Source organism: Poecilia reticulata, chromosome 7 (genome assembly GCF_904066995.2).
Source record: "Poecilia reticulata chromosome 7, P_reticulata-male-v2, whole genome shotgun sequence".
Taxonomy (NCBI): Eukaryota; Metazoa; Chordata; class Actinopteri; order Cyprinodontiformes; family Poeciliidae; genus Poecilia; species Poecilia reticulata.
In genome coordinates, this window is record NC_088836.1 from 8,170,052 (window position 1) to 8,182,415 (window position 12,364).

General features: G+C 43.1%; 1 protein-coding gene across 1 annotated transcript; it reads left to right on the forward strand.

Moving 5' to 3' along the window:
• Nucleotides 1-197: 197 nt before the first annotated feature.
• On the forward strand, nt 198-12,117 carry LOC103467033 (uncharacterized). The gene is made up of 9 exons (XM_008413077.3): nt 198-354; nt 2,783-2,879; nt 2,969-3,143; nt 5,518-5,663; nt 9,235-9,411; nt 9,790-9,906; nt 10,563-10,649; nt 11,144-11,291; nt 11,384-12,117. The coding sequence occupies exons 1-9, from the start codon at nt 341-343 to the stop codon at nt 11,398-11,400; spliced, it is 978 nt and encodes a 325-aa protein (XP_008411299.1). The 5' UTR covers nt 198-340; the 3' UTR covers nt 11,401-12,117.
• Nucleotides 12,118-12,364: the final 247 nt, after the last annotated feature.

Here is a 12,364-nt window from a genome sequence, read left to right on the forward strand (position 1 = left end):
AAGTATAAACTTTTGGATATTTATAAATTAACAACTTAGAAATATATATATAAATAATTAAATATATAATATTTAATTATATTTATACATTAAAAAAGATTATAATTGAAATCTTAAATCTTTTGCAAGCTTTGAATAGTACTGCTTCTTTGTGTCCACTAGGGGGCAGGAGCACCTCTGGGCAGTAGAGGAAGAACAAATACAGAAAAAAAAACGTGACGAAGAGTTTTTCCTGTGGATGTAGGAGTAAAATGTTAAAGGAAGCCCGAGTAGATCGGGGTTGGTCACGGAGGTTAAAACAGGTCGCAGGAATGTAAAGTCCGGGTTCGTCCGTGGGGAAATGGACGAAACAAGGTCAGCAGCTTCATTTATGCATTTATTTATCATTTTGTCATGACGTCTGCTGCGCAGTGAGTAAATATCAGACAGAAACTGTTCGGATATTTGTGGATGTCGTCTTGTTTTCCTGTTATCAAGTTATAACCGCTAACAGCAGCTCAGTGGAATATAAACAGTGAGAAACAGTCAGCTAGGAAATTCAGACTGTACTGTAGGGAAATGGGAGTCATGTGGATGGAAATTAAGCTAGAAACTACATTAAAACACGTATAAATGTCTTCTTCTCAGTCATTGTTGAATGTGGAAATCATTCCTTGAATGTTGAAATCATGAGGAAGTCCGTGGTGTGTTTAAACGTGTGGTTTTGGGAACTGGGAGTGTTGCAAGAAAATAGAGAAAGGTGTGACTCGTGTCACTCTCTTTATATCTAAGAAAACATTGTGTAAATTGTCCTCTAATCAAATGTTATTATTAAAGATAATAACAATAACGACCCTAGCTATGATTTTCTTACAACTTTCCACGGGCGGAAATCCCAGGGGGCTCAAGGGAGTTCGGACCCCTCCAATCTTGGGAAAAGTCTAGAATAAAACTTGAACTTTGGGTATGAAAAATGATTAGGAACCCAAGAATTTTCTAAGCCACTCAAGTATCTCTGACTGAATTAGACATTCATGCATAAAAATGCCAAAGATGTCAGAGTTTAAATAACAGAAAATAGTCTCGCCACCTCCAAATGTGCTTTGTCAACCTACATCTGGTCTGAATCATCTGCAGTCCATAAGAGTGTAATAGATTTAACTTTAATTTAATTTAAATAAACCGTGAACGCAATGAGTTAAATGAATGAGAAGTCATTTTAAGCCCTTTGATAGTTCAGTGCTCTGATTCTCGAAACAAGTCTTACAGACGGCAAAGCAAACATGTGGAAGAAGGTGATCTGGTTACACAAGACCATCACTGAGCTCTTTGGCCCCAATGAAACACTGTAGTGTAAAATTTCGGATGAACTCGGCACGGATTGTGTTGTTGGATTATTTATGTACACCGCTAAAACGAAATAAAGGAAACACCTGAACAGCACGTTGTAACAACAAGTCAATCACACTGCTGGGAAATCAACATCTCCAGTTAGGAAGCAACACTGAATGAAAATCAGTTTCACCTGCTGTTGTCCAAGTGGAACAGTTAGCATGTGGAAATGAGAAGCAACTAGGAAGGCAACCTGTATGATGGTTCTGCAGATGGTGACCTCAGACCATTTCTCTGTTCCTGTCCTGACATCTTCATCACATTTTCATGTTACCAGCGCCCTCACCCCTAGAGGTAGCGTGAGACAGAGTCTACGACCCACAGAAGTTGCTCAGGTAGTGCAGCTCATCCAAGATGGCGCATCAATCTGTGTCAAGAAGGTTTGCTGTAAAGGAAGCAGTCCAGTACACCGGGAGATGTGGTGGGTATTTGTTTGGAGGGCTGCACAGCCCTTCATGTGCCAGCCAGAGGAACCTCGACTGCCACGAGGTGCTGGGATGAAATCCTCAGACCCCTTGTGATGCTTTGATCCAGGTCTGGGAGGAAACCCCTCAGCAGAACATCCTGGAGCATGCCCAGGTGTGGTAGGGAGGTCAAACAGGCACCTGAAGGCCTCATACAGCACCGAGTCACTTTTAAAGACTTGTAAAACATTCGCTACTGAAGAGCAATTGAAGAGTGGTCTAGTTACTCAGTAACTTTACTTAGCAACTGTACAGTCAGTTCAGGTCGGTGTAAAAATGTTTTGAAACTGTCATAAAGTCTTTGCCCCCTTGCAGATTTCTGTTGTACTTTCTATTTTTTTTCACACTTAAGAAGCTCACATCATTTCACAAATAAAAATGACAACTCGACTAAATACCAAAAGCTGTCTAGTCTGTCCTGCACTTATGTGGCTAAGTGACCTGGCAACTGGTAACAGAAATCCATAAAGCGGACGAATACTTTTACACTGTGTTTTCTACAGCAATCCAGAATGACTGTAGATGCAATATTTAGTAAGCTGTAATATATAAAAGTGCAACGCGTTCACATCTTGGATGAATGGACTCGTCATAACTGGGCTTGTATTATTCAACCTTAATATCAAATTATGATTTGAAGGGCAACCGCGGCTCTCCGGGTGGAGTAGTCGTCTTGTGATCGGAAGTTTGCAGGTTTGGTTCCAGCTTCCTCCTGCCACATGTCGGTGTGCCCCAAATTGCCCATTCAAAGCGCTTTGAGTGGTCAAAATGATTGGAAAAAGTGCTATTTAAGTTCAGTCCATTTACCATGATGCTTTCCTGATATAGTGAGAATTAATTTGGGTTCTGCTCAAGTGAAGAAGAGTTTACAAGTTTGGTTTTTTTGCCTTTTTAAGGTTTTAGTTAAGAGAAAATCTGACATTTTCAGAACGTGTTGACTTTTTCAGTCCGTTGTTGGCCAACCAGCAGCACCAGAGCCCAGATCTTCTGTCTCCGAACCTGAGGCCGAGACACCAGAGTCTGATTCCGACGCCATGTGGACCGGTGAGCAGATCTGCCTTTTACACCAACACAATTCCCCCTCCCCTTTCTTCACGGCCCGTTGCAGACTCTCCGTCCCCTCCGTCCTGCAGATAAAGTCGTGGTCGGAGCTGTCCGCCCTGGTGAAGACCTACTTCTGCTTCACCGTCGTGTCCCTGCTGGCGCTGCTCGGCCTCACCGTGTACAGCATCTACAAGCAGCACAAAAACACGGACGTTTCCGACGAGGACAACTTCACGGTGTCCCTCATCCAGCTGGTCGGGATATGTGAGTGCTTCACGTTTGCCTGACGCCAAAGAGCGGGGCGGTCGCCGCGGTCGCCTCCGCTCGGAGCTGAACGCAGAAGTCCTGCTGCTGTAATCGTGTGGTGCAAACCGTGGAGGAGGTGAACACAGAGGGTCACCGGTGTCTTCCTCTGGTCACTCTGCTGAAAGAAAAAAAATTCCTCCGCCCGTTCGGATCAGAATGAGGTTTTGCTTCTCTACCGCCCTCGTTTTCCACAAACACTTTCAGTTTCTACGTTTTGGTTTCTTCGAAGCATGAGCCTACTTTGTCTCCTCCTAAATAATTCCTTGTGAATCTGGTTGCAGTGACGCAAAGAGGTTATTTTACACACAAATGAAGAGGATGGAGCAAAGAGAGTCTTTTTGCAAGCTCAAAAAGTTGCCTGACGAATCTAATCTGTAAGAAAAACGGATGAAGTTTTCATTCAAAAACTGAAAATCCCAACTTCCTCTTCTGGTTTCACCTCGCGGCGCCCATCTCCCTCCTCAGTAAGCCTCTGCCGACTCGGTTTCCGAACGCTTTTTCCTTCTGAAGTCGTGAACTTGTACGCCAAGGATCACAACGTGCGACGTTGGATGCTTGTCAGACACCAGCGGGGTTTCATCCAGGCGACTCAAACCTCGTGTGTTTTTTATTCTGCTTACGCTACAACTCTGGGTTCTTTCCTCCCCCAACTCGATTAGCCAACTTAAACTCACAACTGAACTCCAAGTCTGCTTGGAACGACAGTTTCCTCTTTCTCCGCTGTCCTCATCAGGAACCCCGAGCTGCCGGTAAACTTTCACAGTGAAACCGGAACAAGCATCATAAAAATAAATGATTCTATGCACTCAGAATGGTGGAGACGAGCGCCGCTTGTATTTTGAGCCGCAAAGTTGAAAGTCCAGGATGAACAGTGGTTTAAAGGAGGAACTCGAGGGGAGTGGCGGTCTAGTAATTAAGTTTCAGCTCTTTGTTTTGGCTTATGCTGCACCATAATCAACACTAATGACATTAATGGAAATGAGCTGCTGGATCATTTCAACTGGTTCCATTTAGTTTCTAACTTCCAGATCAACTTTTGCCAAATATGGGTATAAATTAGTTCTCTGTGTCTTGTAAAAGTATTCGCACCTCAAACATTTTTCATGTTTTAATTCATTCATACGGGGGCTGCACAGTGTTGGTAGAGCTGTTGCCTTGCAGCAAGAAGGTTCTGGGTTCGATTCCCGGCCCCGGTCTTTCTGCATGGAGTTTGCATGTTCTCCCTGTGCATGGTGGGTTTTCTCCGGGTACTCCGGTTTCCTCCCACAGTCCAAAAACATGACTGTCAGGTTAATTGGCTTCTCCAAATTGTCCCTAGGCGTGAGTGTGTGTGTCTCTGTGTTGCCCTGCGACAGACTGGTGACCTGTCCAGGGTGACCCCGCCTCTTGCCCGAGACGTTAGCTGGAGATGGGCACCAGCAACCCTCCCGACCCCATTAAGGGACAAGGGTGCAAAGAAAATAGATGGATGGATTCATTAATACCAAAAACTTCCATGTATTTAACTTTGACTGTATACAAAATAGTTTTAATGCCTTGTATTTTGCATTTAGGACTGAAATGATTAATCAGATGAAACTTAATGAATCGGTTATTCAAATAATCGTCAACTAATTTAGTAATCAATCAATAGGCTAATCAGTTACTAAAAAAATCATTATTTGCAACCAATCATCTTTAGAAGAAACCTAGTTGGTATTTACAGTCATATTCAATGAATTATAATCATAATCAATGTTATGAAGAGTCTCTCTTTCCAGATTAAAAGTACTTTGAAAATAAATAGCAGATATTAAGTATTGCACTTTTCATTAAGCCCACATTTTTAAGAATAGTGTTTTATTCATCTGATGTAATATTCTAATTTTAAATGTCATGTTTTCATTAGCTGTAAGTGGAAAATCCTCATAATTAACAGGAAAAAGTGCTTTCCGACATCCATCTGTGTATGATCTACATAACATTTCACCGAGTGAAAAAGTTTTAAAGATGAGATCTCGATGTGCGAAGCTGGAGCTTTGGGGCTTGAAGACAGATTTCAGATTTTCATTTGCAAAAGATTCTCGAAACCACGTTTCATCAGAAGTCAAACAGAATTAACTACCAGGAAAACCTTTGGCGCAACTTTACGAGACAGCAGCAGGACGGCGAACCGAGCAGAGACGTTCTTTTTTTTTTTTTTTTTATCAACTTATCAAACGTAAAAGATGAGAGCTCCTCCTCCTCCTCCTCCTCCTCCTCCTCCTCCTCCTCCTCCTCCTCCTCCTCCTCCTCCTCCTCCTCCTCCTCCTCCTCCTCCTCCTCCTCCTCCTCCTCCTCTGCTTCCCCTCAGTGTTCTGCATCTACTACATCAGCCGTGGCGTGCTGCAGGAGAACCGACAGGAGCTGGTGGCGTTCGTGCTCAGCGTGCTGGTGGTCATGATCCGATCGGTGGTCAACTTCTCCGTGGTGGGCTCCAAGGGCAAACAGGAGGTGCTGGTGAGTCGCTGAACACACCGTTAAGGCTGGGAGTATCACATTTGTCAACATGAATAAATCATCTTCAGCTCAGAAGGTGAATAAGGAAAGAAAAGAGAATATCAGAACGTTAACAAGCAAACCACATCTCTATGAGAAATGCTGTCCTTTTTGTTTCGATCAGCTGATTACCCAGAATCCCACGCTTCCAGCTGTTTTTAACACATTCATCAAGCACCACTACAGTCCTGTTAAAACGCGCTGCAGACCTCGTTGACCTGGTTGTGGCCAGTGAGGCAAAACGGTGAAAAATAATCCTGGACAACAACGTCTGCCCATCAGTTCGTGACGTTTAGCTTAGATGTTCAACAGCAAACGATCGTCTAAATAGCTGAAATAAACCAAAATGTTTGTATTTCAGCTGGACTAGACAATATTTGGGGCAAAACCCAATTGAAATGTTGTGGCATAACCTAAAACAGGTTATTAAAAAAAAAAAAAACAGTGGATGATTTTAAAACTCGCCAGTTTTAAATAGCAAACATCTAAAAACATTTTTGGTTTTAATTCTCTCCCTGATTTGATAAACTCTATAGTTTAACAATGTAATGTTACAGAGGGAGTGTTTTTCTGTTGTTTTTTTCTGTCTCTTTTTCTGCCTTGATAATTCACAAGTTAGTATTTAGTGTTTTTACAAAAAACATTGGTGTGAGCATTATCAGATATTTATTTGACTGACACTAAAATCAATGAAAGACTTTAATTAAAAGACCTTTAGAAAATTTGGAGCGCTATTAACTTCTTTAACATTTTATAAGAACTCCTAAACACAAGAAAAAAAGTACTTGTATATAAAAAAAAAGTAGGGACATTCATGTTGTGTTGAGTATTTCCATGTTATCAAAATACTTCTTGACTATTCTCATACCATAAGGAACTGCGAATTATGGTAAATATGAAGATATTTACATATTTAAACTGTGTGGCTAAAGATTTTTCCGCTTTCTGGATATCAAAAGACTGAGTTCAAGTTTGTTACCGTGACAACGTCAGCGGCGCAACCAAGACTCGACACATGGACGACGTCGGCGAGGCAGATGGCAGAGTTTGATTCGGATACAAACAATAATAATATCTTAGAAATGACATGAAGCTGAATTTAAATTCAGTTTGTGGATACGTCCACTTTCTGCAGACGTTGGAAAAACTTCCACCTTTGAACGAACGTAAATGCGCTGAACGCTCACGGTTGGGTGACCGTGTGTTTTGCAGTACACCAGTTTTAAATAATGAGCATCTGCTGTGAAATTCACTGTTACCCAACCATAGATTTTAAGTCCTATAAAGAGAATGCAGCTTTTACAAAAACACTTTGTGCTCTCACTTTGAACCTTTTTGCCTGTTCGCCTTTTTCCTTCTCCTGATTGCAGCCATCACGGTTTCTGAGTTACTCAGAGCGGCGCTCTGCTGAGCTGCTGTGTGGAAATGTCTTAGCAACACATGGAGCAGGCTGAGACCCGAGACAAGCTTAGAGCGGCTTGCAGTAAATGAAGTTACTAAACTTCATTTAGTAAATGTTGCCAGCGCTGCAACGCAACTTGTCTCAAGTTAACCCAGCCATGAAAACATCTGCAGGTTTTCTGTTTTAGTCAGAATCACGGCCTAGTTTGACAGAAGAAACTTGGTGCCGTCTGTCTGAAGACGTGAGGCTCTTCGTTAGGACCATCGTCTAATGAGGAAAACGTGCAGCTCGTTTCTCAGCCGCTGAGTTTTCACTGTGTTCCCCCCCTTACCGCCTGTTGCAGGTTTAACTCTTTTTATTCATGCTTGTTAACAAATATTAACAGAGTAAATGCAAAAGACTGTCAGGTTAATTGGCCTCTCCAAATTGTCCCTAGGTATGAGTATGTGTGTGCATGGTTGTGTGTCCTGTGTGTCTCTGTGTTGCCCTACGACAGACTGGCGACCTGTCCAGGGTGACCCCGCCTCTCGCCCGAAACGTTAGCTGGAGATGGGCACCAGGAACCCTCCCGACCCCATTAAGGGACAAGGGTGCAAGAAAATGGATGGATGGATAAATGCAAAAGGCAGTTTTCAAATGACGATTGAATTTCCTGTCAGCCTTGAACGGGAACCTTCAGCAACTTTTATTAGCAGAATTGTTTTAATTAAACCACTTTGGGGGTTTTTTAAGCATAAACGCCCTGTTTAAAGGTCATGCTATAGTTTCCAATATGGTTTAAGTCTAGACTTTGACTAGACCATAGCAAAACCTTCACTATTTTTGGCCTAAAGAAGTGGACTCACTGGTGTGTTTGTGATTTGAAAATGCCTTGATGGTCAGAAACATGGGAGTCTGACAAAAAATAAAAAAAACTGAGGAACTCTGTAAGAGGGCGCAGATACTTTTTTCACACTGTATGCAAGCTAAAATGGCACAGTTTTATTTTTAGAATTTAAATTTGATTAAAGCGTCACCAACATCCTGTCCTCAGTTCATCATTGAACGGGCTGCTGGTCTCCTTTCTTCCACTTGGTGTCGCTGTTGCTCCGTGTGGATGTGAAGTGAAACTTGAGCGTTTTAAAAACTTCAGGTTGATCTTTTGGTCTCGTTCCTGCTTCACATAAAGCCCATTTATCTGGTGGTAGTCATGGCGATCTGACAGCACAGGAAGTAGAAGGAGGAGAACTGCAGTGGTTCTGGCCAGCTGTATCTTACCTGTACACATACCTTTTTTTTTTATTTATTATTTTCGATCTGTTTGTGACAAGCTGTCGCCGCCCTTCATGCGACGACTGCTTGTCACAAACAGAGAGCTCCAGGAAACGCTGCATGCTTGGCAGTTCTGGCTGCCTGTTTGCTGGCAGATTGACAGACGTGCATCTTTAAAGGAATAGTTAGGATTTTTTATTTTTAAAAAGCGGGTCATGTAGAGCTGCCATTAGCAGTCAGTGTTGATTACAGCAGGCAGTCACCTAGGTGACCTGCGTGGTGACCCCGCTGCACTTCGCCGCGTAAACATCTCCAAACTCGGGTCGCTCCGACTGCTGCAGGGAGGAAGCCGACTTCTCAAAGCCTCTCCGCAGAAGTTTAAAAATGCACATTTATTTCTTTCTGTTTTGAGGTTTTAAAACTAAAGAAAAACATAAAACATTTCTAAAACACGACTGATCAATGTTCCTCTTTGGGACGTTGATCGATGCACTCGGTTTCCACCGTAATGGTGAGAAAAATAAAACGGTTCATGTTAGAACTGATACTTGTTTTATTCATTCTCTTGTGGAAATTCAATGCAGGATTTTTGTTGTTCTAAAAGAAACTATAGAAAAGTATTTTTTTTATCTGTACGCTTCAATTGACGATGATGAGTTGATTTCTAAATTAGTTGACGATTATTCAGGTGGGACTAAAATCGTAATTTTTTGACCTTTGTGCAGAACACCATGATCGGGGATGATTGGTGTAAGACACCCTGAAGCCGCCAAACCCACCATGAAGGCTGGGATTTAGGAAACCGGGACGACTGAGTCGGATCGTTGAGTACCCAGCGAACCGTAGCGACGGAGTTCAAAGCTCCCGTTTGTGTTTCAGGCTCGCTTCGTGTGCATCATGTGCCTGGGCTTCATCCACGTGTTCTGCACCACGTTCCTCATCCAAAGGCCCAACATGATGGCGTTCCGTGTGGGCGGGGCTCTGGAGAGCATGCAGGAGCAGTACTTCCTCCTCAACCTCTGTTTCTCCATGGTGACCTTTGACCTGCAGGCTCAGGTAAGTCTGCCTGATTAAACCGCCTCCTCGGCTTGTTTTTTCCTCCGCGTTGCTCGTTTGTCACTAAAAGACCTCGTGCGGGTTAAACCCGAGAGCTCCTGAGAGCCTCTGGACGTCCAGTTTAGGTTCATGGACGTGCCACGTGTGACACGCTGTGTTTTTACGAAGCCGGAGAGGCCAGGAGCCCAAGCCTGGTCACAGCAGTAATGTATAACGAATGTCGTCCGTCTGGTTCCGTCATATGCCTGTTCAGAAAACAAGGACACGGCACATGTAGCGGCGGCCATGTTGGGCCTCTGGCCTCTGCCGCGTCACGTTCCGACCTCTCGCACCGTTGGACTCTTTGTGATGTCCGACGTGTCTGTGCGATGTTTGCAGCTGTGTCTGTGCATCCTGATCGCGACGTCGGACTCCGCCATGACCGCTGCCAACACCATCATCCTGGGAGTCGGCGTGTTCTGGGCCTTCGTCACCGCCGTCGTCGGAGCTGTTGCGGTGAGAGAGGATGATGACGATGATGGTGATGAAAATGTGGAACGCTGATCAGCTGCAGGATGATAAATGTTGAAAAAAACTTCTAGGACTTTTCAATATCTTGCCTTGAATTTGTTCTACAAAAGCAAATCTGGAAAGTGTGGCAAGGTTGATAAGTGACCAGTACTCCGAAATACGCTTAAAATGTAATATGGGAGAAAACGAGATGCGTTTTGGATTTGAATTAGTTTTGCCCCATATTAAATTTTAGGAATATTTTTGGTAGTGTTGGTTAGCCCTGAATGTTTGCAGCCCTTTAGAGCCCGTCTATTCTTCCCCCCATTTTTTAACATTAGAGTTGTGTGCACTGACTTCCTTTCCTATCACATAAAACCTCCATGTACCATATTGGACTGATGGAAACATGTTAAATTGATGAATAATTCAGTAAATCTGCTGAAAGGGGTCAGTTCTCAGCTTTTTCAGTCATTTCTGATATTCTATATTTTCCTACCAGTACTGATGGAGTGTGGAGGCGATCTGACTGAGCACCTGCAGGATGCATCTAGATGAGACTAGAACTCCAGCAGTATTGCTCTCTACGCCGGTGTCAGAGACGCAGCCGCAGATTTCTGCACAGCCGACGGATCTAGAATAACAGCTCAACTGTTTTTCAGGTTCTGAAGGAAGCCAAGGTCCTGGTTTGGGTCTTCATGGTGCAGAACCTTCCTCAAGTGGCCTTCTTCATTTACCTGTTGTACTCGGTACGTAGAGATTAACTCCTCTAGAGAATGGCTATGCTTGCTCCCAAGAAAAACCTGTTTGTGATGGTAAATGTACCCCAAAGGTCTTCCTTAAACACTTTTATGAAGGGTTTTGAGGATTTTAACGGCAGTAAACGGACAAAAAAAAATTCCCAAAGTCAGGTATGGAACAACATACCTGACTTTGGTCAGGTATGTTGTTCTGACGTGCTGCCAGAAACATTTCTGGCAGCACGTCTGGCTGATTTCCTCCAAAGTCTCTTTTGTTTCTGGACATGCTGCAAGTAATAAAAAAAAAAAACTGGCTTTACCTGCAAAGCTCTTCGCACAGGAGGGAACCACATCCTAGTTCTTGGATGTGTATCCTCACATCTGAGAACGGTTTTCTCTTTGAAAAGTCCAGCAACCAAAACTGGAAACCGTCAGAGCCGCAAGAGGCAAACACAGAGATGTAACGTAGTAACGCAGAAACTCGTGGCTCGTTTCTCTCCCAGGTGATAGAGAAGTGGTTCCACGACCAGACGTACACCCTGGAGGCGGCCACCGTCACCGGAGCGTTGATTTCGCTGCTGATCAAAGGCGTCTTACTGTGGGGCCTCATCAGGCTGGTGCAGAGCTTCGGACAGGGCCTCAGAGAGAGAAGTGAGCTTAAACCCACTTAGACCCAGCCCTGAAAAGCTGAGAATCTCCCGTTTAGCCTCTTATTTCATGCTGTCGTGTATTTTCGCTCGTAGTGTTTACGTCCAGCTAGAGGTTCCACATCGGCTGGCCGCTGCATGGAGGACCTTCGCTGCAGCTTCTGCAACCGGGACGAAGAATGTGGAGCTCCCACTTTTATCCAGCATTAACTCTACCAAAGCATTGACCAAACATTTTATTTACACACTTTTTAACTCTAATGAGCTGTTTATCTAAATTTAGCTTCACCATATTGTTTGTTTACAGGATGAAAAATCAGCTTTTTGTACTTGCATTCATACCTTGCGTTAGAATCGGTCATTTTGTTAAGCTGTTTTCTAATCTAAATAGTTTATAGCTTGATTAAAAGTACGGATAATCGGCACATAACTAGCCAAAAGCTTCTTTTTGGTTGGAAATCTTTTTGCCTAATTTTGTGACTTAAAAGTGCTATTTTTATGTTTGTTTTCCTTCACATAAGCCTCAACAGAACTCTGCTGGAGTTCTGTTGGACTTTCTTATTTGCGTTACAAGTATCCCACTGATCTGCTCTGTTCCTTAAGGAACCGCAAAGAGATTTCTATTTGTACCTTCACTGTAAGATGCACTGTAATATATAAACTGGATGTTGGTATATTTTTTGTAAAGTGAGTAACCACTGGTGACGGACTGATTTGCATTTGTTTTATGTACTACTTTTGCTCACTCACAGATTTCTTAACGTCACTCTGCACCTTGATGCGCTCAATGTTTTTTTTACACTGGATTCTTAATAAAACTCCAAACCAAACCAGGGCTCCTCATTTATCCGTCTGTAAATGTTGCTGTAATTTGAGACGTTTCTGAAGGGTTTCTACAAAAATTTGAGCTCAAACTTCAAAAAGCCGACGACGGCGTCTAAGATTCAGTCCAAACAGTAAATATTTTTAATCCTTCCTCCTTTAATTTCTTAGCAATTTTGATGGAAAACAACTTGGCGTACTAGAAATGAGTGAATGCAAAGGTTCAAGCCGGAGTCGTAAAAATGTAATTTCTGT

Excerpts from the sequence above, each read along its gene's own strand:
- LOC103467033 (XM_008413077.3), top strand. Across the intron at positions 5,664-9,234 it reads AGGGCAAACAGGAGGTGCTG|GCTCGCTTCGTGTGCATCAT; the intron begins GTGAGTCGCTGA and ends TTTGTGTTTCAG. Across the intron at positions 9,412-9,789 it reads CCTTTGACCTGCAGGCTCAG|CTGTGTCTGTGCATCCTGAT; the intron begins GTAAGTCTGCCT and ends CGATGTTTGCAG.